The 26,486-nt window shown below is 39.4% G+C and overlaps 1 protein-coding gene across 5 annotated transcripts in view; it reads left to right on the forward strand.

Annotated features, from left to right (window-relative positions):
- The window catches only part of npnta (nephronectin a), a 67,283-nt gene extending 41,103 nt beyond the window's left edge, over window positions 1-26,180 (forward strand). For 4 of the 5 annotated variants that reach the window (XM_053502370.1, XM_053502372.1, XM_053502371.1 and 1 more), the window contains 9 exons: window positions 2,569-2,688; window positions 7,733-7,852; window positions 9,474-9,608; window positions 11,832-11,957; window positions 15,032-15,496; window positions 19,655-19,744; window positions 21,525-21,623; window positions 22,554-22,813; window positions 25,253-26,180. In XM_053502370.1, coding sequence (XP_053358345.1) covers window positions 2,569-2,688; window positions 7,733-7,852; window positions 9,474-9,608; window positions 11,832-11,957; window positions 15,032-15,496; window positions 19,655-19,744; window positions 21,525-21,623; window positions 22,554-22,813; window positions 25,253-25,363 — 1,526 coding nt within the window. In that variant the 3' untranslated portion in view covers window positions 25,364-26,180. The remainder of the gene's footprint in view (window positions 1-2,568; window positions 2,689-7,732; window positions 7,853-9,473; window positions 9,609-11,831; window positions 11,958-15,031; window positions 15,497-19,654; window positions 19,745-21,524; window positions 21,624-22,553; window positions 22,814-25,252) is intronic. The other variant, XM_053502374.1, reaches the window with a different exon arrangement.
- Window positions 26,181-26,486: the final 306 nt, after the last annotated feature.

Below are 26,486 nucleotides of genomic sequence, written 5' to 3' on the forward strand. Positions count from 1 at the left end.
ATAAACGATTTGTACTTTCCACTGGAGTGACAACATTTAATTAAACCAGTAGACTGATTAATTTACCAAATGCACCTCGATTTCACTTCATTACCGAACCCTAATAAGGGATGAGCATGTGGCGCTGATGATATCCACAGTAACGTACCGTTTGCACAGAAGGTATGATTTGTTCAGCTTTGTGTGATGTACGTCCTCAATTACATCATCATTAGAGTCTGTTTGGAAAAAGCAGGTTTGGAACGAATGTAGATTCTTTCGTGCAGAGCAAAGAGCTCTCCTGGTTTACTCCCGAAAAAACATTAGGCACTGAGATTAAAACATATATTTTTTTAGTTTCGGTTCATGCTTTTTTTTTGTTTTTTTACCCACCTTTAGTATTATTGTTATAAAATGTTACAATTTTAAAGGCATGGGCAGAACGGACATTCATAGCTGCTTGGAATCTCATGTAGAGATAACATTTTGACATATTATGCATTTTCTTTTTGTACTTGAAGCAAATACAGTTGAGACTGAATTATTTTTTTTTTAAGTTATTTACAGATAAAAAGTTTACACTCTTAAAAAATAGGCTTGATTTGTCAATTTATAGGTGCTTATGTAGATTTATTGAATAAGCATTGTTTCCCTTTAAAAGCTCATTCATAAAACTTAACTTATCTACACAAAAGTACAACTGGGATTTTTTTTTGTGTTACTAAAAAATACGGAAGAGAAAACAGAACATGTACCAATTTTGACAAACTAAAAAAAAAAAAAAGAAACAATTTAAGCAGATTTAGTTTATTTAGCTTATTATTTGATAAAACCCTCCTGAAGCCTCTATAATATTAGCATATTTGATGTATAAACAGCCCGTGCAGTTGCCGGGGCCCTAATTGCCCTTCAGTCTACAAATTATGGTTCATAAAGACGTTATTATAATAACAGCAGAAATTTTATTTTTAATCTAATTACAGCTGAATAACATGTTTATTGTAAGTGTTAATTGATTATTAGTTATACATATGAAGGGTTTGATAGCAAATTGCTATAAACACTATTTTCTGGCTTTTTATTCATTCTGGCAAATTTTAATAAACCCCCAGCTGGGCGTAAAACAACGGCTGCCTGCTGTGGATGAACTAAAAGTTTTCGTTGAATGTTTGGAGAATGTTGACTCTTCTGACTGCCATTGCAGTGGTGCACTGTGACCTCACACCCTACAGGGTTGAAGGGTTTGAATCCTGTCTCGGGTCTGTGGTTACGTGTGCAGCTATTAAAGTAACAGAAAAGTTGACTGATGATGTAATCAGTGTTTCTCATGATCCATAAAAATTCTTTGTAATTAAAAGATTTAGTGTTTAACAAACCTCAACACTTTTTGTTTCCCCCATGGTTTTAATTTGCTGCCTGTCTGACTCACTATAAAAAAAATATAATCAAGGCATGAGTTTGCTATATTCTCTTTAATTAAAGTTTAACCAACACATTATTATTAATACTAAATATGGATTTATCTTGTTTTGCAGTTCAGCTCTTCATATTAAGAAAGTATGAAAACAAATCTCGACACCACGTTTGCTTCCTTTCCCAAACGTTATAAAACAAATTCCGTGATTAAGTCCTTAATCTCTTTTTTTTTTTACGCAAGGCCTTTTCGAAGTGAGCAAACCATCACTGTTAATGTTTTGGGATGAGCACAGATAGACCTGTAGAGGAAGATGAACGGGCAGTGCCCCATCAGTGACCTCACATTAGTGCCAATTGCTGTTTATGCAGGCAACAACATTCGCACATTTGTCTATTTAAGCTGGTGGCACCTGTCAAACGTAGCAGTCGCGCTATGCCTCCCAACGCATTCCAGGAATAACCAGAAGCTAAAGATGGCGCCGTTCTCTCCGCGCAGGGCCGCACTCAAGCTGCTCGTACGTCTGCCAGTGGGATCTGCTTTCACTGGGGGGTAAATTGGACTCTGAGCACAGAGAGGCCGCAGTATGGAGAGGAGAAGGATACAGAATTAAGCACTGTTGACCCCTCGCTGTAGTCCGGGTCTGAGCATGGAGTCGGTTTTCACCTCCACGCACGTGGGCTGGAATTCTTCGTATTCTTGTCATGCGTGCACCGGGCTAGCAGCCTGTGATTAATTTCCGTTATCCGTTGACTTTTCTGTGTGCTTTCACGGCAGCTGCTAGACTCCCGGCAATTCGCTGCATCTGAACTTGACATATCGCAGTGTCTAATAACATTTTATAAAGGACCAGGGGTTGATAGTGTTCAGCATCACAGAGAGTGAAAGCAGTATGTATATGTACGTGTGGGTGGCGACAGACCACCTCTGTCTGAAGGTTAGAACCGGGACGAGAGGGCTTCTGAAAGTGGGCCTGTTAGGACAAAGATCTCTGCTATTTTCTTCTACAAACTCCCAGCTTGAAGGGGATTGACCTCTGAACTGTGACCACTGGCTAAATCTCCTAACACCACACACACACACACATGCACACGCACACACACACACATACCACCACCATCACGAGGGTTTTCTGCCCGGATGCCTTGACTCATCTTTCTCTCTCTTTCCTGCAGATCTGAACGAGTGTGGCCTGAAGCCTCGGCCCTGTAAACACAGGTGCATGAACACGTACGGCAGCTACAAGTGCTACTGCCTCAACGGCTACATGCTTCAGCCTGATGGGACCTGCGGAAGTGAGTCGCGCTTCGCTTTTGCTCTTTTAGCCTTCAGCCATCCAGCTGGAGTGCTGCTCTACTTTCACGCACTAAAAACAGTGCATTCCCCAGTCACATGTGCTCGCTGTCGCAGATGGTAACGGCATGGCGCTAAGGCTGAACCCTAATAAGCAGATGCTGCTTTTCTCCACTACACAGATTTACACTTTATGCACGGATATATCTGCTGCGTGGAAATTTTCCAGCAAATTCTTCTACGCGGCTTAATTAACCAGCTCAAGAGCCAGCAGTAAAAGAAATAATAATAATAAAAAAAAAAAAATCCATTTATGGTTTTAAATTAGCACAAATGGTAGAAGAAAGTGTGAAAACAAGAATGATGTTCAGAAGCTCGACTAACCCAGCAAGCAGTGCCGATGCGGGAGGTTTCCTGTTACGATCCTGGAGAAAGTAATGAAAGTAACCAAGACTGTTAAAAAAACTTGTTTTCTTCTAAATCCTTTTTAATTCAGACTGCCAGACAAGCAAAGAATCTTCCTGAAAGATAATAAATAAGCTGTTATGCCAAATGAAACCTGACGAGAATGTTACAGGTCAAAATTTTCCCAGCAATCCAGTGTTATTCGTATAGCGCTATTAACGATGGTCATTATCGCAAAAGGAGCTTTTTCAGAATCCAAAGAAAATTAAGGAAATGAGTTGAATCAGAATAATCAGATCATCCCTAATGAACGAGTCCAGGGCGACGGTGCTGAGGGAAGAAACCCCTGAGATGGTAATAGGAAGAAACCTTGAGAGGAACCAGACCCAACAGGGAACCCATCCTCATCTTGGTGATAACAGATCTTCAGGATCTAATGGTCCTAATGGTTTCCAATGTATTTAGCCACAAAACCAGAATATTGGTTGCTTAATGTTACTTTTTGGTTTCTTGTTAACATGATTGCTCAGGGTCAGGGTCAGCTTAGTGGTTAAGGCGATGAGCTACTGATTGGAAGGTTCTAGGTTCAAACCTTGACACCACCAAGTTGCTCCTGTTGGGCCCTTGAGTAAAGCCCTTAACCCTCTACTCCCCAGATAAATAATGAGATAGAACATACGTCGCTCTGGATGAGGGTGTTATTGATTGCGCTAAACTTCTTTAATCAATTATCAATTGATTATTAGTTGCAAAAAAAAAAAATAGAAACCATCAGGATCCACATGGAGAAAGTTGTAATCCTTTATTTCTCCTCTTGAACTCTCGATTGTACAGCAGACTATTGAGAATTTCTGCAGGTCCGTTCCTCTGCACTGGAACGCATTTTTCCATCACTGTTTGTTCTTTTCCTTTTCCATTGTAAGCTACAATGAGTACATTTTTTTCCTTCGGAGAGTTTTTTTTCTTCTTTTTCCCAGCAGTCACCCTATCAGCTTGGGGCATGGTTAGCTCCTGTGGAGGGCTTTACAGTGACTCAAATGAAAAATGAGAGAGTAAAAGAAAATGAGAGAGAAAGAGATACGAGTGAACTTCAACCCTGCCGGTAAATCCTGATTCTTCTAGCTGGCCCTGAGCTATTCTCCCTGTGCTGAGACGGCTGTGCCTGTGCTTGTCTCGCGTTAACCACTAAAAAGGTTCAGTATATCTTTTTCTTCCAGATGGCCCGCACGACTGTGAGTACGCTCGTATCGCCGCGTGTATCAAAGCATGCAGCAGGTTTGGTTTTTTTTTTTTTTTTTCTTAAAGCAGCCATAAAGATATCGTCTGTTGTGGTTTTTCCTGGGAGATTTTGGTCCAGGCCTGAACATCACTCTTAAATCATTCATATCCTTGCTCCATCAGGCACTCCAAATGTTTTTTGAAGTGGAGATAATTAATGGTTCTTATTCAAAAATCGCTGGGAGAGTATGAGAGCGCTGAGCTTCAGCCTTCTAATATCTGAAGATATTCAGTTCAATTCACTTCAGTTCTATTTGTATAGCGATTTAAACAATGGGCCGTGTCGCAAAGCAGCTTTAGAGAAATGTAATAATATGGAAACAAATTAGACAAAATATAAGAAGAAGAAAAAAAAAGTATGAGTTTGTCCCTGATGAGCAAGGCGAGGGCGACGGTGATGAGGGAAACAAGTGCCTGAGATGATGAGAGACAGGAACCCTGAGAGGAACCAGACTCAACAGGGAACCCGTCGTCATTTGGGTGATAACGGATAGCGGGAACATAAATCAATCCCTGCTGTATCTGTGTGCTATTGGGGTGAATATTCAATACAACCAGAATGGTGTTTAAGTTAATGTCCACTTTAAAGTCCACTTTTACTGATGGAGGTTTGAGGAGAAATGACTGAGCGACTGCACGGTCCAAGGGAACCGGCTTCAGTCATCACACGCGTCCCAAAAAGAGCAAATAAAAGGGAATAATTGTAAAAATAATAATGATAATAAATCATGTTTTATGTAATAAGTCACTAAAACTCATAAAATGCAAGTATAATGGGTTTAAACGGAGACTACTCAGGCTTAGTCCATGTTACAAAACTGAAATGATTTGCAGCAGCGTATTTCCTCCAGTGCTCTGAGTAAAGTCGCCTCGCTCTGAGCGATCAGTCAGAAGAACCTTGGGATGATTTGCAGTGATGATTTGCTGCTCTTTAAGGGAACAAGTGGAGTGAAAGAACATATCGTGTTTTTACTTTAATCTTTTAAAAATCAGTTCTTCGCTCTCCTTTTATGTTTGCACTGACCTTTTTTTTCTTACACAATATTGTACGCCATAGCTGAGAGCTGAGCGTAACCATACGTAGAGGGGGTCGAGATCTTATACAGTAATTTAATCATTTGCATAATCACGTACTGTATCTATCTTTGCATTCTTCATTGAGCAAAAAAAAAAAAAAAAAATGTTAAGATGCTCCCAGGCTGGTTTTCTTATTTTGAATATTTGAATGAATTTTAATATCTTAAAGGCTTAAACCGTTCCCTGAATTCTTGGTGTCGTCTAGAAAACTGTCACTTTGTCATAGTTTGAAATCCAGCACATCTAATACTAAGTAATAATAATCTGTCAGAGTTGGAGAACGTGGTCGTGAATAACGCCGCCGACACCCCCGACGCCGCCTTCTACTTCGTTACTATACAGACCAGTGAAGAATTGCTTTGTTTTTCATGCTCTAAATGAGCCTATTTGTAGCCCTGCTGATGTTTTCACAGCTATGCATGTTTACCTGGCAGGCATAATAAGCAATCCCATTTCCCTGTTATTTTGGAAAGAGCAGGTTGAACCTGTAGATGACCTCATAGCGGTGCGGAGAGAGGAATGCAAGAGCATTGTTGGAGATGGTGAGGTAATAATACCAGGTTATCTTCTCCAATAGAAGTCTTTCGCCTCGGGGTCAGACGGAGACACTTACAGAGCTCGGTCCTCTCAGACGGCAGGTCCGAAGGTCATGTGATCAGGCAGCCGTCTATACCCATTAATACGGACTTGTGACTTTGATAAGTTTGCGTTGTTGCTCAGCCCTGAGATGGTGATAATGCTCTGTGATTGCAAGAAGTGCACAAAGAGAAGATTTAATTCTGAACAAACCGCGGGGTTTAGAGACCTGTGTAAATACATATCTAACATTGAAATGTAATTATAGCATGCAGCTAATTTACATAAAACAAATCCAGAAAACAGACCACTGCTTTAAACCACATTTGTTTTTTCCCCTTCTTTTTTTTTAATCTTAGGCAATTTTTTTTTTAGTTCTTTTAAGTTTTAAGCTTTGATGTAATACATGTGTGTTACAGTCAGATTTACTCCTTAAGGGGAAAACATGGTTGTTATTGAATGATTACTCTTTAACGTGTTTACACTGGAACAACACCAACCTTTGATTTGTAACCACAACAATCCTAAAAGAGAAACTGTAACAATCTCAAATTAAAACATAAAATTATTTTAAACTCAAAGTCTAAGTACCTGTTGTTGACGGTTAAAGAGTTTGTAAAAATAGTTAAAAGGTTTAATCTAATAATAATCTGATCTGATCTTTAATGTAATCAGTGATATTATTATTATTATTATGATTATTATTATTATTATTATTATTATTATTATTATTTGAGGTTGAAGCCCACGTCCATGTCTGTGTGTCTCTCTGTACAGCAGAACTCTCTGTCTAACTTATTAATACAAAGAAAGGTTGAGGATCTTACGCCTTGTTTACACTAAGTTAAAAAGTAGATTATTAAATCCGGCACATGACTAACTGTCATCACTTTTACTCAACATTTAGATTTTAGCGCAGAACGCCGGGCTCTCAGTTCAGGTATCTCACACGCCTTCGCCTCGGACGGCTGTGGATCAAAGCGACGCTTCACATTACTGCTTATTAATAGCAACACAGTTTCAGAACAGTTTAAGACAAACTGGTTTTAAACTTCCTGCAGAAAAAGAATAAACATACATTGATTTTTACATTCATCTTTAAAGGTCTACTTTCCTTTTTTTTTTGAGTGATCTCAAATTTTTGAGAGACTGGTTTCAGTCTTTAAACATTATCCAGTATGTCATGACTTAATGACTTGAGTTAAGGAGGAAATTGCAGGAATTAATTATTTCTTTTTTTAATGAAAGGTAAGATGATAAAAATATCCAAACACTTTAGGATGTACAGTACTTCATATTAAATAAAATGATGTAGAATAACAGCGACAGTCTGCAAACTGTCTAAAGATACAATTCATAAACCGGTTGTTTCTGTAAGAACCTCAGCAGCGACCTCATTTCCCCTCTCGTCTGTTCCAACCCCTCAGCATCAGCAGTTAGTAATCACCTCCTGATCATCTGATCATGACTAAAACGTCCTTCAGGAAGCTTGGAGACGTGCTGTATTCCTCAAGACTACTTTAAACATACAGGAAAGTCTGGAGCTTTAGGAGGAAAATATGAAGAAATGAGGGGGAGTCAAGACTTTTGCACAGTATTGAGTGTTAAACAGAATCTGCTAGTCATGATCTGTACGTACTGTATTTTCTCTTGATGTTGATAATGTTTACATGTCGTGTGTGTGTGTGTGTGTGTGTGTGTGTGTCTCAGATGCGCGGACATGCAGCATGGCTAACTGCCAGTACGGCTGCGAGGTGATGAAAGGCGAAGTTCGGTGCCAGTGTCCATCTCCCGGCCTACAGCTCGCCCCAGATGGCAGGACATGCGTGGGTACGACTGCTCGCTGCGAGCCAAACAAACTCTGCTACTTTACTCTGAATTCGAAAGCACTCCTGTACAAAGAGACGCACCATCACACAAAAGCTTCGCCTTTCCCTTCTCCTGCCTCTGGCTCCAGGAGTCGTTTTTTAACTCTGATTTGTAGCTTGATAATCAAACGCAGGAGCCTTTTGTTGCCTTCTCTTAGTTTTTTGGGGGCGGCAGCGTTGGGGGGGGGGGGGGGGTGATCATGTGGGTGAAAACAGAGTTTTGAAATTCAAATCCGTAGAAAGCTTTTCTCGTAGAAGAAGCTGTGGTATTCCAGCAGCCCTTGACAACCACACAATGAGCTCTTTTGTTTTTATTATATTTCCTCCGATGCTCTAATTACACTGCGAGAGGACTTGGGGATTGCATGGTGGCATTCGTTAATGCCCATATTAATAATGCCCTTCTGCAGGGGCAGAGATGTTAAAGCAGGTCTCGTCCTTACCTATTCGCTCAGACGGCCCTCCCGGAACACGGGACTGGGAATAAATCACAGCAGTTACCCCGTGTCATGATTTAAATATATGCTTGTGTACGAGGGGATGAGCTCAAACCTTCCAGCCCGGGCCTTCCGTCTGTGTTTTTTTTTTTCTTTTCTTTTTTTTTTTACCTCCCCATACGCTGGTCTACTTTCCAGCTCCTGTGTTTCACTCATGAGAGCGAGGGCGGGACGGTGTCTCAAACAAAAGCCCATCAATCACACCAGGGCCGTCGGTGGTGTGTGTTTCTGAGACACAGGTGTTAAAGCGCTGGAAGATTTTAAGAGAGCGCTTCTTTTACAAGCCCAAGGGACATGTATAGAACAATGCAGGGGAAAAAGAAAACGTCCAGAGACATAAACCTGTGGACGAGAGGACGACGGTCCCAGGAGCTGTTCCTGTACTGTACCCTTAGAGCTGTGACTCCAACATCATTACTGTATAAAAAGCAGCTCCAGCTACAGATGGAAACGTCGGCGCATCAGCCATCGGCATCCGTCATACGACAACGGGAATGAAGAGCATTTTGATTTACGATTCCCGCAAGTCTATTATTTATTTATTTTCTTTTTTTCCCACCAGATTTTCAGGATGACTAATAGCGTCGTCTGACGTGTTTTGTTCCTCGTCTGACTGAGCAATCAATCAAAGGTGTTTGTCAGAAAAAATAAACGAGGAGGTAAACGGAAATTATCCTAATTGCGTGATTATGGAATCAAACGCTGCTCAGGAAAGCTGAAACTCCAGCGCAGAGTGTTTTGGACATGATTGATGAGACAGTGTTGCTTCTCTCCATCTCTCTCTCTCTCTCTCTCTCTCTCTCTCTCTTTGACTCAGCACACTTCTTCACTTCTACATCCATGTATAAAATATCCCAGCCAGAGTTTATTTATTCTGTGTTACTTTATGCATGAAGTCTAACAGTGAAGGATGTGAAACGTATTCCTGACGTGATCAGTGCGTCCTGATCCTCTAAAGCTCTCCATCCTGATTAGTCCATAATCCACCAATCCGTCCGGTCCAGGCAGAACAGGACGGAGGATGTTAACAATAAGAATAAAATAATAATAATAATAACATTTAAAAGGATGATGTTTGTTTTTCAGACGTGGATGAGTGTGCCACGGGCCGTGGCGTTTGTCCTCGCTTCCGCAAGTGCATCAATACGTTTGGGAGTTACATCTGCAAGTGTCACGACGGCTTTGACCTGCAGTACATCAACGGCAAATACCAGTGTACAGGTAAGGCAAGTACACGAGTCTGATGTGAGTCTGATGTGAGACATTAGATATTGAACATGTAGGAGATGTGAAATATGGATAAGTGGACAAAAGCCAAAGAAATGCAGTAGATGAAGTGGATATTAAAGGAGTCATTTCTTTTTTATTTTCTTTTTTTTAAATAAAACAGTGCTTTTTTTTATTAAATGTTTTAATAGTGATTTGTGGGAATGTTCCAGAACAAAAAATTAAATGCATACAAGACATGTTCAAGATATGTGTGTGTTTGAGCTGCTGTAAGACTGAATAGAACATCACCCTGAATAAATAAGTAAGAAATAAAACATGACAGTTTGCGCTGTTTCAGGGCTGTTTCTCTAAAATAAAATTCATTTGTAAAAAAACTAAACAAACACAATGGGTATACCTTTCTTTTCCATTTTTTAAAAGAGGTGTTCGAGTAAAACCGGGACTTTATGTAACAAATACAGAAAGACAAACGTTCAGGACGTCATGAGCAATGATTCTGAGCTACGATGTTTAATTCTTGATTCTGATTGGTTGGAATGTGGTGATTGATTATCGTTATACTGCAGTGCAGCTGAACTGTACGGAAGACTGTGACATCAATGAAAATGTATGTTTATGTAGAAAGGGTATGGAAGGTCAAACCAGGACACGTTTATCCCCCAGCATACCGGGGATAAACGTTCTACCTTACTGGTGTCCAAGCACTAGTGAAACACTGAGATAAGTGCATTAGTGTATTAGGAGATTATATAGAGGAATAAAGAGAAATCTTTTATAACTTTATAACTCTTATTCTGTTATTCTGCACAATCAAAAGTCCCGTTACACTATGAAACTATTACGCCAACTTCCCACCTTGGACATTTGCAAATTTTAACTTCTACAAATCTGACCTCTGACCTTACTCCAGCGGCTGTTGCTGTAAGGGAAGTTATACTGCTGAGAAACCCAACGTAAGGCAACCTTCAGAAACACACACACACACACACACACACACACGCACACACACAGCCATACACAGTCATGCACTTCATATACCCAGAGAAAACCCACAAGGCATAGAGACCCTGTCCAGGATACGCGGTATAGAAAATAAATATATAATAATAATAATAATAATAATAATAATAAAAGGTCACATGGTGTCATAGTGGTTGGCACTTTGGTCTCACACCTCCAAGGTCCAGGGTTCGATCCCCCCTTCCCCCGGTGGTGGTCTTGTGCATGTTCTCTCCGTGTTTGGTGGGTTTCCTCCGGGTGCTCCGGTTTTGTCCAGCAAGCTAATTGGCATTTCTAATAACAATATTAATGAAAAAATTACAAAATAGTAAAAGTAAGGCAAAGGAAGTTTAGTTGGTTAAAACCAATTTTTTAAATAAGTGAGAGCCTAATAAGGCTTCATGTGGAATACAGTTCATCACACATTCAGTGATGCTAATAATGTCAAATATAATTAAGTACTTTGAAGCAGAGGATGTGAAAACATGGGCACATATTTACAGCAAAGATTCCTCATTATCTACGTCAGGCACAAATGTCTGTCTGATGCAAAAAACAGCCATGTCTGACTTGTCGGATTGTTTGCAATCAGTCCACCAGGACAGTGTGACTTTTTTTTATTTCCTACTTTAAACTCCAAGTTTTCAATACCAGTACATGATACTGTGCTGCTGCATTAAAATAAACTGATCTGGGCGCTGCAGTGATTTGTGAGTGAAGAGACGTACTGTAGCAGATGGCCTAAAGGAGAAAGCACACAGTAACAACCCTCGTGTTGGATTAACACTTATAGTCCAGATGGACACAAATTAAGACTTGTAGACTTTTTAGATTTATTCATGTGTGCCTGTGTAATTTAACATTCCTTTTCCTGTCCGTAACATTAACATATTTTTACTATTTTGACCTAAATACTGTAAAAAGAAACATTATGTCAAGGTTAAAAGGTTGATTTCTGGCATCTATTCATCGAAATAATAATCCTCTTCTAGTCGTTCCTTCCTTCCTTCTGCTCAGACTGACAGCTCCGGCACATGGGGGAACGTACTGATTATAATAAAGATTGAAGTGTTTTAAGATTGAACTGATCTTTTTTTTAAATGCATGCATTAGCATTAGCATCTCAGCATGTGTGCGGTTTTATATTATTAGCTTGTACATGTACAGTCCAGCATTTGTCTCCGAGTATAAAGACTGGCGGTGTGACTCTTTCAGATGTGGACGAGTGCGCGACTGGACAGCACCAGTGTAGCGGCTACGCCACCTGCTACAACACACCCGGTTCGTTCAAGTGCAAGTGCAAGGAGGGTTTCCGCCGGGGCACCGGGCACGAGTGCAAACGTGAGTATGGAGCAGATGGAGGGAAAAATAAACAGACATGTGGTCTTAGCTGTCAGTTGGAATTTTTTTAAACAGTTGTCCTTACTTTAATAACCAGAATTCTCTTGTATAAAGTTAATTAAAATTAGAAAACGTTATTAACCTTTAAGAACTGAACTGTACTGAACAGTTAGAATCAATAATTTCCTAAATGGACAAATAGATACAGATACACAGGTACAGGTTTAAACCAACTGAGATACAAAACATTGATTAGTTACTGTAGTACTTAACTTTATAACCTTATAATCTACACATAGTGCAAGAAAGAAAGAAACAAACGAGAAAAAGCATGAAAAACGCTGCTTAGACTTGAAGAAATAGCTAATTAAATCGTTGAAGTCGTGTTCAAGTCAAAGCGGGACTTTTGATTACATTTCTTAAATGAACGTGTAAAAATGATTGACATTTACAGAAGATTATAAACACAGTACAGTGATGAGACTCTCAGCCGCAGTAAAAGATTTGACCAGTTTCCTTAAAAGGAGTTTGTATTTTCGTGAATTCAAGATTTAAAGAACTTTATTAATCCCAGACTGAACTAAGTTACAGTTGCTTACAGTCGTTTTCCAGGAGGAAAGGAAAAGAGGACAAAAAACAACGAGTAACAAATGACGAATCTGTGCAGTAACTTCTGTGAACATGTAGCGAGTGGACCGGCGGTCGTACAAGCATTTCACTGCATATCGTTCTGTGTATGACTGTGTATGTGACAAATAAAAATTGAATTTGAAATTTGAATTTGAACACGGAGAGATAATCAGTGGGTCAAACAGGCGACAGCTTCTCCCTCTCTGGCACACACACTAAGCATACGATACCAAATAATTAGCGTCACATCAATTAAGTCGAATAACCATATTACATCATTCACTTCCATCATGACCAACACAATTAAATGCCAGTATAAAGTAGTCACGTTCATCCACCGACAAATATGCATTTTTAGGCAAGAAACATTGTCATACCCGAGTCATTGACGGGGAGAACCGGATAATACATGCGCTCGTCAGCCTCGCACACAGGTAGACTGAGGCTATCACATGTCACATGCAGAGAAAGCCTGAAGTGTCCCACCAATAGCGCTCCCCCCAGACTCCCAGCACCCCCCCTCACCCCCGAACAAGGCCTCATAGAGAAAGTTCCACTACTGTAACATTACAATCTTTTAACTTGTGAACAAGCATGAAGGAGCAAGAACACGTGAAGGTTATTAAACCAATAAAACAAAATGGAAGAAAATTAAAACATCATGGACAATAAAATAAAGATGAAAGAAGAACAAATTGAAATAATAATAATAATACAAATAAGGAAGGGAAAAGTAAAGCAAGTAAGATTAAATCGATGTCGATTCACACCAGTTACACAAGCACTAGTGACACACTGGGATAAGTGCATCAGTCTAGCAGATTATTATCCATGAGAGCTTTCATCACAAGTCCCGGTTTGACTTGAACACCCAAATGTAGCTCCAGTGCTGCTACAAGATGAAACAGCATTCTGTACATTGATGTGCTTTAAACTTTGTTGCAACTACTAACTGATACCGTGAGGCTCAGGGCTGCAGAAACGTTATTAACGGCGTGATGTGTGTACGAGTGTGTAACAGGTCGACCCACAACTTTCTCATTATGTCATTAACGTCACGTCATGATACACTGCAGCTCCAACATGACTGTGACGCTGTGAAGGTGAATGAAAGTGAAAAGCTCGACTTGCTGTAGTTGTTCTGGGAAAGTTAGTTTCATACTTTTCAGACATTCAGCTTTGGATTTTAATTACATTTCTAAGGATTATTGATTTTTGCTTTTACAGATTTAGAGTCTTATTTCGTCATGTACAGTATCTGTTACCTGCTCCATTTACTGCTACACACACACACATACACACACACACACTAGATATGTCGTGCTGTCTCTGTTCCTGTTTATTTCACTCGTTTTTTTTCTGTCCATCCATCTGTCTCTCTCCCTGTCTTTCTTTCTTTGCTCTTTCTGTCTCCATCTGTCTTTCACTCTTTTACTCCTTCCCTCTAATCTCTGTCTATCTATTTGTCTTCTACACACACACACACACACACACACACACATCCATCACTTTTGCCATGCAGGCTGTTCTCACGCACAGAAGAGGTACAGAGGATTTATTTGGCTCTTTATTGTCCAGTCAGGCATAAAAAAAAAACATGCCAGCCGTAATCCTCTAGAATGTGAGATTCATTTCTAATAGAAAGCACAGGACTCTAAACACATTAAACCTTAAAGTTAGTGTCCCCCGGCCGGTTAGATGCTCGCAGTGACGCAGGGAGACGAGCTCCGTGTTCAGTTGCCTCATTTCCATAAGAAGGTCTTAAGGAGCTGTGCTTGTTACCACGACGCCCACCACGCTCTACAAACACAGGACAACTACTGAGTTATTGCCATAACAGGAGGTTTAGTCGTGAGATTCATTTGTCTTTCAATGAGAAAATGATTCATCGTTAAGCCTCCTTGTGGGAACATCATGATTTAAGTAACGGCCTTTATTCCATTTTACGCTGCAGTGAAGGATATGAGGAACGTTCCCAAAGCTATTCAACGTGCTCGCTTCTATATGACACCTACAGATTCTTCTGTCTATGATGAGTAATCATTTCTTTGTGACTGTATATGAAGTAAAAGTACTTTCCCATGTGGTATGACACCTCAAAGCTCAACTAAACACAAATCAATCAAAAGTACTTACATACTGTAGCTCAAAGTCCCTGATAACGCACTAATACGGATAAACATTCCAATTGGATCCATAAAGTATAAATGTAGAGGAAAATGTATTTTAATGGTCATTATAATGTAAAACCTCATCGTCTGGTGTAAAAGATTGTGTTGTCTATTAGAAAAGGAAATCCAACCTCTAGTTGACAGTCAATCTACAAAACACAAAAATACATTATTGTAAAAATGAAAATGAAATGTGTGTGTAATCTGAAATAAAAACAATTCTGTGCATACATTTTTTTGTATCGAAATAAAAATTCTGTGATTTTTGTTCAGCTATCCCCAGAGTAATCATCGAGCCTCCCCGGCCTGGGAACAACAACAACAACAGAATTCCAGATACAGACCAGAAGAGGACCACCACCACCGCTCAACCTCCGGTGACAGCCAAAAGGATCTCCCCCACAACGCTACCCTCAAAAACAACCTCACCACCAAGGAAAGTCCCAATCCCACCACCCAAAAAGCCAACCATCCCAACACGTAAACCCCCTACGACCCCTCCAAGACCCCCCACTGTAGTTACCCTTAAGCCTAATGTCACACCTCAACGTCCCACCACCACCACCACCACTGCCACCACTACCACCACCACCACCATTATTACCACCACTAAAGCCCCAGTTCCAACACCAAGGGTGCCAGTTGTCCCCCCTCGCAGGACTCCAGTCCCACCAGTTACTCCCATTGACAACAGCATCCACAAAGACAACAATGAAAAACAGAGGGGAGATGTCCATAGTAAGTGAAGTTAGCTAAAATTCTTTTTTCCTTTTTCCTCTTTTGATACATCATTCTTTTCAGGCTCTTTCGAAGTGTCCCTCAAGGGTTCATTCACTCTTTGTGTCCTAAAAGGGTACTTGAAACTCTTCCTGGAAGGGAAATTCTTAGTTGAAGGGTCCTACATTGAATGTCTTCCCCAGATGGACACTCAATTTAGTGCCCTTAAAAGTTTTCTTTTTTTTTTTTGGGGGGGGGGGGGGGGGGGGGGGTTGTCCCCCGGATAAATAAAAGTACTTTGGAAAACTTTTTAAAATCAAAAAGAACCTTCCGTGAACTTTTCATTGTTCATTGAACAGTACCTTTAACAAACATAACAATGTGTCAAAAATCACAGCCTGCTTACTGTATGGTGCCCTGTTAATGTATCGTCTAAATGTGTATTAAGATAGTACAAAATAGCTACATGTTCTCTTAATAACCCTAAACCTCAAAGGATTCTTAAACCGGTTGCGTTGAGAGTTTTATAAAAGGCTACAGCAGGACGCTTTCTTATCAGGGCATTTTTATGGCCATTTTTTAACACAATGATGGACTCTGCTACAGTCATTTTTCAATTGCTAGACTCACCACTGAAACACTTTAAAGGTCCCGTATTTTACTGTTCATTCCACAAGTTTCTTGTGCCAAAATACCCCTCAAACAATGCACCCCCCCCCCATCTCCCTTTACTTCACTCCTCCTCCAAACATGCCGTTTCAGTGTCTATGCAAATGAGCTATTTTTGAGCCACACCCATTTAAAAAACAGCAAAGCTGAGCAGCAAGCGGAGGTAGGGTGTTGTCCGATATGAGGTCACACTAGGGGAAGAAATGGAATTGACATGTATATGTACTTGCCAAAGTCAAATGGAAAAAGGACAATCCAGTACATCTGAATATCTGAAAATGATTAAAAGGTAATTTTTTTGCATGACAGACTCCCTTTAATTAATAACCTGCCATTTTGGATCTAGATAACATTCCAAAAATAATCCAAAAATGATGATGTTCGTGTCTATCCATTCGTTGTTTATTTCCCGCGGACGGATCTGGTGTTTAGTACCCGTAGGGTTCACCAGTAGGGGAAACATCATTTCTGCTTTGGGAAGGAAAACAACATCTGAAAGCTTCGGCTTCCAGATGGCAAGACCTAATGAGAACAGAAAAACAGCGACGACTATTACATTACCGGCCAAAGCACATCAGTCAATTACCTCATGCTGGAACCTAAACCTTACCCAGCGGCTGTAAAAAATCTCGTGGCTGAGATGTTGGGCAATGTGAGAAGAAGCTCATTAGAACCACATTTCTGAAATTGATTCAAAACAGTAATGATTGAATGAAGTAGTTAGGGCAGCAACGCTAGCGGCAGCTCTTACACCTGTAGTGCTTTGTAATGACTTTGTCCTCTGTGAGTTTATTTCATTAATTTATTTATCGGCACTGGAATGAGGGCACATCTGGGGAATGCGGTTTTCACATACAAGATAGGGAGGTAATTGAAATCAATGTAATAATCACAAACTAAGGCTCGGGCGCGTGGCCTTATCTCCTCGCCGTTATCTTGCTCTATAATTGGCACACAGGCGGAGCAGGGAAATGTCACCAACCTACCATAGGGTCCTCGTCACTGTTTCGAGAGAGAAGATTGAGAGGGCGACTTTGTTTAGCCTTAAGCGTGTTCTTGTCTCCTCTGAGCACCATTCTGTTTGGTTTTCCAAATGTTTGCAAAGAACCAGGAGCGATGAATGGAAACACAGATCAGCAGAGGTGGAGAGTTAAAGGGCAACAAAAGGGCAACACGAAACCGAGGGAAGAGCCTGGGGCCTGAAACAGAAAGCCTGAGTATCAGGCAACATAATTTACTTCTTCATTACTAGTACGCAACTAGGGTTTTTTAAACTATGAGTAGTGGTTTAAAACCAAGGTAACCAAAGTAATTATGAGGGGCGTTTAAGTCAAAGTGAGACTTTTGATTGTACAGAATAACAGAACTCAGTCCTGAGAGTAAAAACTCCCTTTATTCCTCTATATAATCCCCTGATACACTAATGCACTTATCCCAGTGTCTCACTAGAGCTTAGACACCATCAAGGTAGAAAGTTTAATCAGTACTGTGATCGGACTGCCTGTCTGATTCAGGTCTGAAACGCCGGCCTCCCAGGAACTCCTTTAATGACCCAAATGTGTGGAAATGTCTTGGAGCGAGGTCAGGACTGGTCCTTACTTTTTAATGTAATTAATAACATCACAGCAGCTATAAACTGCCAAATCAAGACTTTATTTTAGTGCTTTTTATTGTAAACAAAGTTAAATCCTTGAGGGTCCTTCAGGTTGTGCCCATGAAGGTTAGAACACCATGAAAGAAACCCCTTTCCACATGGAGCTCATAACTACACTATACATCCTGCAGTGATACAGAATACAGTATGTAACATAACACAATGCTGAATGATTCATGAAAGGCTTCAGTGAAAACCTACAAAGTAATATTTTGTATTATGTGAAGTGTGTGTGTGTGTGTGTGTGTGTGTGTGTGTGTGTGTGTGTGTGTGTGTGTGTGTGTGTGATGTATATACAGTATGAGTCCTCACTGGCATCATATTCAAAATCTTTTAAAACCTTCATGGAGAATCTATCTCCTGTGTATAAGGAGATGTACTGTAACATCATACAGGAACCTGGAGTTGAATCTTTCTCTTGCTTTAAAGAAAATACAAAGCACCGAATCAATACGTATTTCAAAAGCTGTATATAAGCAGAAAGGCTAGGTATGACGCCGGTGTGTACAGCAATAGAAGATGTCTCAAGGTTTCTAAATGCACAAATGAATAAATGGAAAGTTAAGACTTAAAAGGTGACTCATAGTTGACATTTATTATGTTAGATACTGCGGGTGAAATCCTGCTGCCTCACAAATATTGATAAAAATGCTTACAAATGTGATATCAAGACCATATTATGGTATCCTTAAACCAAACTTAGTGTTAGTGGTAATGTGTGTTTTGGTAGCTGGTTTCATTTCAGGGTCCGTTGGACATTTTTTGTCGTTGGGGGCCAGAGGTGTCGTTTTACTTCATCCAGTTGTGCCGCCGTTACCGCGGACTTGGAAACCGATCGAACGTATTTACTCGTGAAGTCGTGAATGGCGCCAAGGCACTGGCTCTCTTAACAAAAGAGTTGAAGGCTTCTTGGCTTTTCGTCTAAACAAACATCAGGAGCAAAACCACATTTATATTTGCTAATTTGACATTTTTTATTCTGAACGGGTAAAAATTCTAGCTGGAGGTTCTAACAGTGGGCACGCACTTGCTAGTCCTGGGATCCTGGGATTTGAGCTCACAACCTTTCCTGATTGCTTGCCCAAAGCCTTAAACCACTGAGCCTCGTCTTCCCACTCGGAGGTGTCCGATTTTCTAAAATGTGCTGCCAAAGAGAGTTTCTCTTTCACAGATGTTAGTTTCGGTTTTGGTAAGCTTTAAAAAATAGTAATGGTTCTCTTTTTTTTTTTTTTTTGTTGTGAATGCCCTGATAACAAATGAGTAATGTCTCAACGTTGGCACACACTTACCACTTTATTCCTCCCACACTGTTCTGTAAAACAATGCTCCTAAAACAAACATACACTACAACAGTGCCTTCATAACACAGTATGTTTCAGCCTAAATTAAAAACCTTAAACCAAACACTGTTTATAATTCGGACATTTTCCCCTGGATATCAGATAACCTTTCGATCAGCGTGACACCAGCCAATCACGGCCGTCTCTCAGGTTGTGCATACAGAAGTGGCTGGACAGCTCGTGGCTTTCTCCGAATGGGTTATTTAGTTGATTCTTTAAATGATGGACTTTTTACCTATTTTGTTGGTGTTACATTAAACGAATTTATGTATTTCTTCCTTAAAAATCGCATCCTAAATAATGCAAAACATTACAAACCATCCATCATAACGCTTTTGGAGAAAGAAAAAAAAATCCCATAAGGTATTCCTCAAATGCACCTTTCTGGTACTTACACGGTGTAAATGTATTAAATATGAATATTTCATAAAAATAAACATGAATGTTGAGATATTGTGCTAGAATGAAATCTCTGTATTATTTATCTTCTTATGTTTTTGTTCTTGTTCCCTGTAGTACCTCGGAATAATGGAAATAACAACGTTCTCGGCATCGATTTAGACATCGAACTGGGTAACACTGAGGACGAGCTGAAAGACGAGCCAGGTGCAGTACACTTCTTCTTACTATCTCACTGTACATCCTTGTAGTTTGACCTGCTGTTGATATTTACCAGCTCAGCTCAGCTAAGCGTTCAGGCAGCTTCAATGCACTTAATATTGACACATGAACCTGATCTTTTTAAAGGATAAAGGAAAGGATACATAATGATTTTTATTTTATATCATTATGTCTATATTTGATACAGTGACATTCAGTCTGGACCATAATCATGTATATAATTCATTTGTAATGTGTCCTGAAAAGACCAAATCTGGTGCTATTTATGGATTATGTTGATAAAATGTTAGAATAGTCATCACTAATAGTATTTATTCATGACAATGTTTTGCGCTTTATAGCATAAAATGGTCTATTAAATAAAAAAGCCTTGATTTGTATAACTGAATTATATACAATGCGACATGATGGACACTAATGAGCATCATTTAAAACAGAATAGAGCTCCAAAGTTGGCTAAAATGCCCGACTGCTGCAAGGGGCTTCTTGTGCTGTAGATTGCAGAGGTCCTGGGCTGGTAACGTTCCAAAGCTACCAAAGAGCTTATTTTAATTGTTCTAATATGAGTTCATATGTAACTATATAAACTAATAAACTATAACACATTTAAGGTGGATTATGCATTAATAACTAACTTTGATTTAAACACTGCTGTCCTGCTGTCAAAGTTGCTGTTATAGAAAATTAATCAACACCTTTTGACCAATCAGAATCAAGACACCGTGGCCGTATCATGTCTTCAGAAGGAAGTTTATACATAATAAAGTTAATTCTTTGGCCTTGAACCTGTCATTAATTAATTTAGATTATCAGCAGACATAAGAATTATTATTATTTTTATTATTATTATTATTATTATTATTTTAACACTTTATTGGTTGATTTATGCACTTTTCATAATTTTCTTTTAAATCTGTGAAGCTGCTTTGTGACCATTATTGTTGTTAAAAGTGCTTTACAAATGAAATTGAATTGAATAGAATTATTATTATTATTATTATTACTATTATTATTATTATTATTATTGTTATTATTATTATTGTGGATGTTGTTGTAAGGGTTGGTTTATTTTTATTAACACTAAAACCACTACATTTTTAAATATTATTCATTTATATAATAAACTAATAAAGATATATCCTTATGTAATAAAAGTGATAAAAAACGCTACGCCTACTCACTTATAAAAACAGTTTTATATAAGCAGATTTGTGGTACTTTATCTGCCATTTAAATATAAATTGTTTAAAAAAGTAGGAATAATACATGCTTGTAAATGCAAGTCCTAATTAATTTATACTGTATATACGTACAGTACATTAATACATATAGTGCTTTAGAAATGTCTTAATTTCATTACATACGGCTAAAACTCCTTTTATAGTCTAAACCAGGGTTCTCTCTGTGTGTGTGTGTGTGTGTGTGTGTGTGGGTCTGGGACGTGAGCCCAGGTTGCTCTCCGCTGGTTTTGCATGCTGCTAGAAGTGAGGTCAGAGGTACACAAATTGTCTAATGATTTCAGTCTGTATCCTGGCACTCAGCGTAAAAACAGGATCAGTAGTTCTGGCGTGGACAGAGATTTCTTGGGCCCCTTTAAAGGGTGCAAATGTCCATTTCTCCAACAAACTGATTGATGCTTGCCTGATCTGCCTTCTGAGCTTATCTGACTGCGTCAGTACCGAGTTCAGAGGTGTGTTTTGTGTCAAATTTTGGAATCCAGCTGCATTTTTGAATGACTTTGTAATGCTGTGTTTCGGTGTTTTAGAGGATGGAGTTCTGAGCTGCTCCTTTGATCAGGGTCTTTGTGACTGGATCCAGCACAAGGAGGGAGACGTGCACTGGGAGACCGTACCAGACCCGTCAGGTAGAGTAACTGTAGTACAGTACAGTACATTACAGTAACTGCTTGTCGAGTGAATCGCATTTCACAACGTAAAGAAAAAGCCGAGTAAATAAACACAGTATGAACACCACTAGTTCTGTGTGTCTGCAAATTTACACTTTCAAAAGATTTTCTCTCCATCTTTGTGCAACAAATAATGAATAAGTATTGAGGCATGCTTGGAGGCATGCTCTTATAGGAAAATAATCAATGACAGGGTGGTATGATGTGACCCAGCGTGAACCCAAAGCTACAGTATTGGTACATCCTTAATATATATTTAATGTATGTAACACCAGTGTAAGTGTGGCTCCTTCTATACCATGGCAATGTGGAATTGTTTTTGAAATAGTTTTATTTATTTAGGAATATGATCCTAGAGGGATACACTGTCTCCATTGGTATTTCCATGTATTGGTGTAAAACATCCATGAAACAACTTACTTTCTTATATTATTTACTGTATTTACCATGCATTAACCATTTTTCTCCCTTTTTAAGACAATAAACTAAAAGAAAAGGTAAATAATTTACACAGTTAAAATATGTTCATGCTGAAGGTCCATCGTACTGTACATTACACTATGTAACATGTTCCTATTAAAATGATAGCTTTGATTCCTCTTTAACACTGCTGCCCTGCTGTCAAAGTCGCTGTTATAAAAAATTTATCAACACCTTTTGACCAATCACGACATTCACGACACTTGAATGTCTTTAAACTTAAAAAAATAGATTAGACATAATAAAGAAAATTATTTGGCCAAGAAAAATCTATTTATGGAGATAAACATGAACACAACACTGATCATTCGCTCTCCGTCCAGCTGAATAAATAAAATGATCATGTTGCAGATGGAATATTATTCCCCAGCCTTGTTTCATAGGAGTTTGTGTTTGGTTCAATTTTAGGGGGAAAGTATCTGACCATCTCAGAAGTACTGGGCAAGCGGAGTGGCCGTGGAGCTCAGCTCAGTCTCCCCCTGGCGTCTCCCTGGAGCGAGGGTAACCTGTGTCTGGCTTTCCGGCACAAGCTGGCGGGTCACCACGTGGGCATGCTGCAGGTGTTTGTGCAGAAAGGCCGACAGCACAGTCCGGCGGTGTGGGGTCGCACAGGGGGCAGCGGCTGGAGGACGACACAGATCACACTGTGGGGCAACGGCCTGGAGAGTGTGAGTATCAGATCCACATTACTGCTGTGTTGAGATGAAATGAATAGCGTAGCTACGCACGGAATGATAGCATGATCTTCTGAGAGTGGTGTAAACGAGCAGGTTGTACAAGTAGCGATGTATAATCCGACCCCAGATGAGAGGTGAGGATGGCTCGTTGTTTAAACACGTTTACACTCTCAGGAGGGTTTTAATTTGCTCAGTGGGGATAAATATAAATAAATCCATATCTACTGTATATCTCATTAAAATGGATAATGGATAATATTTTAGTGGTTTGATCATAATAATGCTTTGAAACTACTAAAAAGTTTAAAGGTTGAAAAAAACGCTACAAATGACTACAAATGTATCAGTTATTTCCTTTACAGTGAACAGAATGATACATTTTATGATATGTTGAAACAAAATTTGTTTTAATAATAATAATAATAATATGTATAAACAATAATTAACATACAGAACAGTATTGTGCAATAGTCTTAACCCCGCCCCCCATTTCATCATACTAAATTAAATGATTGAAATGATGAAATGAGGAACGAATGTTTTATTACGACAGGCTTAGGTGTTGTTGTATTTTTGTGTGTGGCTTAACAAACAAAAAACCTTCCTCTGAAACTGATCCGATACAGGGACTGGCCTGAAAATACGCCTGCGAGAATATAAGAGCCAAAACTCTCTCTATTAGGACTCCATTAGTTCACCAAATAAAAGAAAGTCCGAGCTCTTTGGAAGCAAAATATGAAGAACTGATGGGTGGCTCGAGACTTTTTTTACACAGTACTGTAATTATCCGTCCAAAAAACATCCCAGTTTTATTCATCCAATACATCGGTGGATCATCTTCCCTGGATACTGTAGTAGATTATAATCCCTACGGTCTGGAGTGAGAATGAGTCTCCACTGGTTCCTCTTAAAGAGGTCCTATTATGCTTTTTCAAATATGATCCTTAATGCAGTGTCATGTAGCTGTATGTGAACATAAACTATCTGCACTATCTGTGACGCTAACAGTGCAATTTTTACTCTGTTACGGATCCACGTCACTCCGTCACTCACGAGCATTCCTGCCGGGTTCGCTTGAACACTTTGTAATTCAAAAAAACAATCAAAAAACGAGAGCACACAAAATCCTTTTTAACTGTTTATTCTCCACCATTCACTGAACTTAACACTCGCGAAGTGGCACGGGGCATGTACACATCACGTGTGTGGATGCAAAAATGGAAAGAGTGTGGGGGGGGGGGGGTGTAGTAATGGTGGAGCAGCGCTGCCGTTATTTGTTTGGACAAGAGAAGGAGAGATTGTTGTGGATCATTTTCTTTCGAAGAATTTTTAACCGGATGATCTTTGACTGGACATATTTCCCGGACTTCTCACCCTCCGTCATCGGCCTCTCGGACTTCATTAACCCCGGTAAGACCGAACCATACTCGGTATACTCGGATAACACGCATACTGTACAATAAACATGGACTTCGGACATTTTCCACTCACTCACTCGCGTTCACGCATACATACAGTTTATTATATATAGTTTGTAAATATTGTTTATATCTTTGTTTGGTTGTTGTGCACCTTTTTCATTTACTTTATTTAGTTTTGTATAATACACGTTCGCTTTATTTACTTGTTTGTGTTTGCCCTTTTTGCTCCCCGGCCTTTAAACGCAACACCGACACAAAAATAAAAGACCTCTCGATTTTTGTAGCCACAGTTAATATAGAATTATCTGGTTGTTACACGGTAAAACCGACGCCATCTTTTCTATGTATTGACGCGTCTCCAGAGCCATCGTTCAGTTATGGTCATGGGCGTTTCGTTTTCCGTCACACGCTGTAGCGGTAGACCAATCATAAATCACCGCGCCATCTGACCAATCACAGCAGTGAGGGCTCACGGAAAGGCGGGGTTTAGACAGACTGAATCTTCAAACTGCTTCACACGAGTCGTTTACGAATCATTTAGAAATGGGGTAAAATTAAATCTATTTTTAGAGAAAACTAAAGTGTTTTTTGACCTTGCATACATGTAAACCTGTTTTAAGAGACTCATTAAGCAATATTAGTAACCTTTAAAATGGCATAATTGGGGCACTTTAAGGTTTTTATTTATTTATTTACTTTGTCATGGACTTATTGATTGATTCATTTATTTATTTATTTATTTTTATTACTATTACCTCACCAGAGTTCTATAAAGCTGCTTTTTGCTATTAGCATTGTGCTGCTTCTGGTTTTTACTAAAAATTAAATAATAATAAAAAGGTCGTTGTGACCCAGACAAGTGCATTAAGACTGAACTCAAGAGCTTTGAAAAAAAAAAGATTTCATTTAAATAAGTACATGACCATGTTAGATCAATGCTGTTACATTTAAGTGATTGTGTGTGTGTGTTCATGTGTGTGTGTGTGTGTGTGTGTGTGTGTGTGTGTAGGTGATTGTGAAGGGTGAGAGGCGAAGAGGTCACACTGGAGAGATGGTGCTGGATGACATCAGTCTGAGAAGAGGCGTCTGTCAGGAAGAACATCTCCTGAGAAGACTCTAACAAAGACAGACAGGACAGTCGTCTCAGCCGATCATTGAGTTGAGAGAGAAGCGAGGGATCTGCTTTTCCGTGGACTTCCCTCGAGGTTAGGAGTGTGTCTCGTACAAACAGACGAATGCCCAATCTCGCCAGTTGCTGGATCAAATCGTGCACGGAATACAGAAATTCAAACAAACAATAGTTTCGGACAAGGAAAACACGCCAGGTTCTTTTGTAAATGTCATACGCTTGATGTATGATTTTCAATGAGATGATAGAAAAAAAAAAAGCGGACCCAGCTGTGCCACGGCCACGTTTGCTCTTGAGACTGCCTTTTTAAAGCCTTTTTAAACTAGCCAACGAGAGCATTGTGTGCTTTGAATCTAACCGAGAGACAACGTATTTCCATTGTATCATTGTAAATGTATCCGTGTGTACATATATATAAATATAAATATATATAAATATAAATATATTATAGATATATTTGGAAAAGATGCTAGTGCAGAATTACAGTACGTGAATCCTCCACCATGTCTAAGTGATGCAGGGCGATGTTTTACGCAGCCTGATTTCGAGTGTTCTCTTGGCATTACGTATACTGTAAACTACCAGCCAGTAAAATTGTAAATTGTTTTGCATTACATTTTTTTTTTAGTGGCTGTATCAGCCATCCTGTATTGGCATATGATACACGTGTGTACCCTTTAACAGTAGGACACGACAACCTTTTTTTTTTTTTTCCACCCGAACCCCTGCTGTCCTCACTCTTGTTTTAGACAAAATGATGTCAGTATTTAAAGATTTATGCCAATAAAAGTTGTGAATGTACACTTTACACGTTTGTCTTGTGCATATGCTGCTTTGGTTTAAAGAAGATGTTTGTGAATTTCACAGCTGGAGGAAACCCAAGGTAAAACTTCGAACCTCAGAAACCATGAAGCCGTAGGATGACAATGTTACTCGTAAGGATTAAGTGCAACATTTCCGTAACCTACATTATACAACAATTAGTTTCGATCGAGTAATCTGATTGGACGAGAGGCATTATTTCACAAGTGCTGATAACAGGCAGTAACAGCACTGTGATGTGTAACTATACATGTATGTATGAGTGGGCGTGTCCCAGGTGTTGTCCAGTGGT

The sequence above is a fragment of the Clarias gariepinus genome, chromosome 8, assembly GCF_024256425.1.
Source record: "Clarias gariepinus isolate MV-2021 ecotype Netherlands chromosome 8, CGAR_prim_01v2, whole genome shotgun sequence".
Lineage (NCBI taxonomy): Eukaryota > Metazoa > Chordata > Actinopteri > Siluriformes > Clariidae > Clarias > Clarias gariepinus.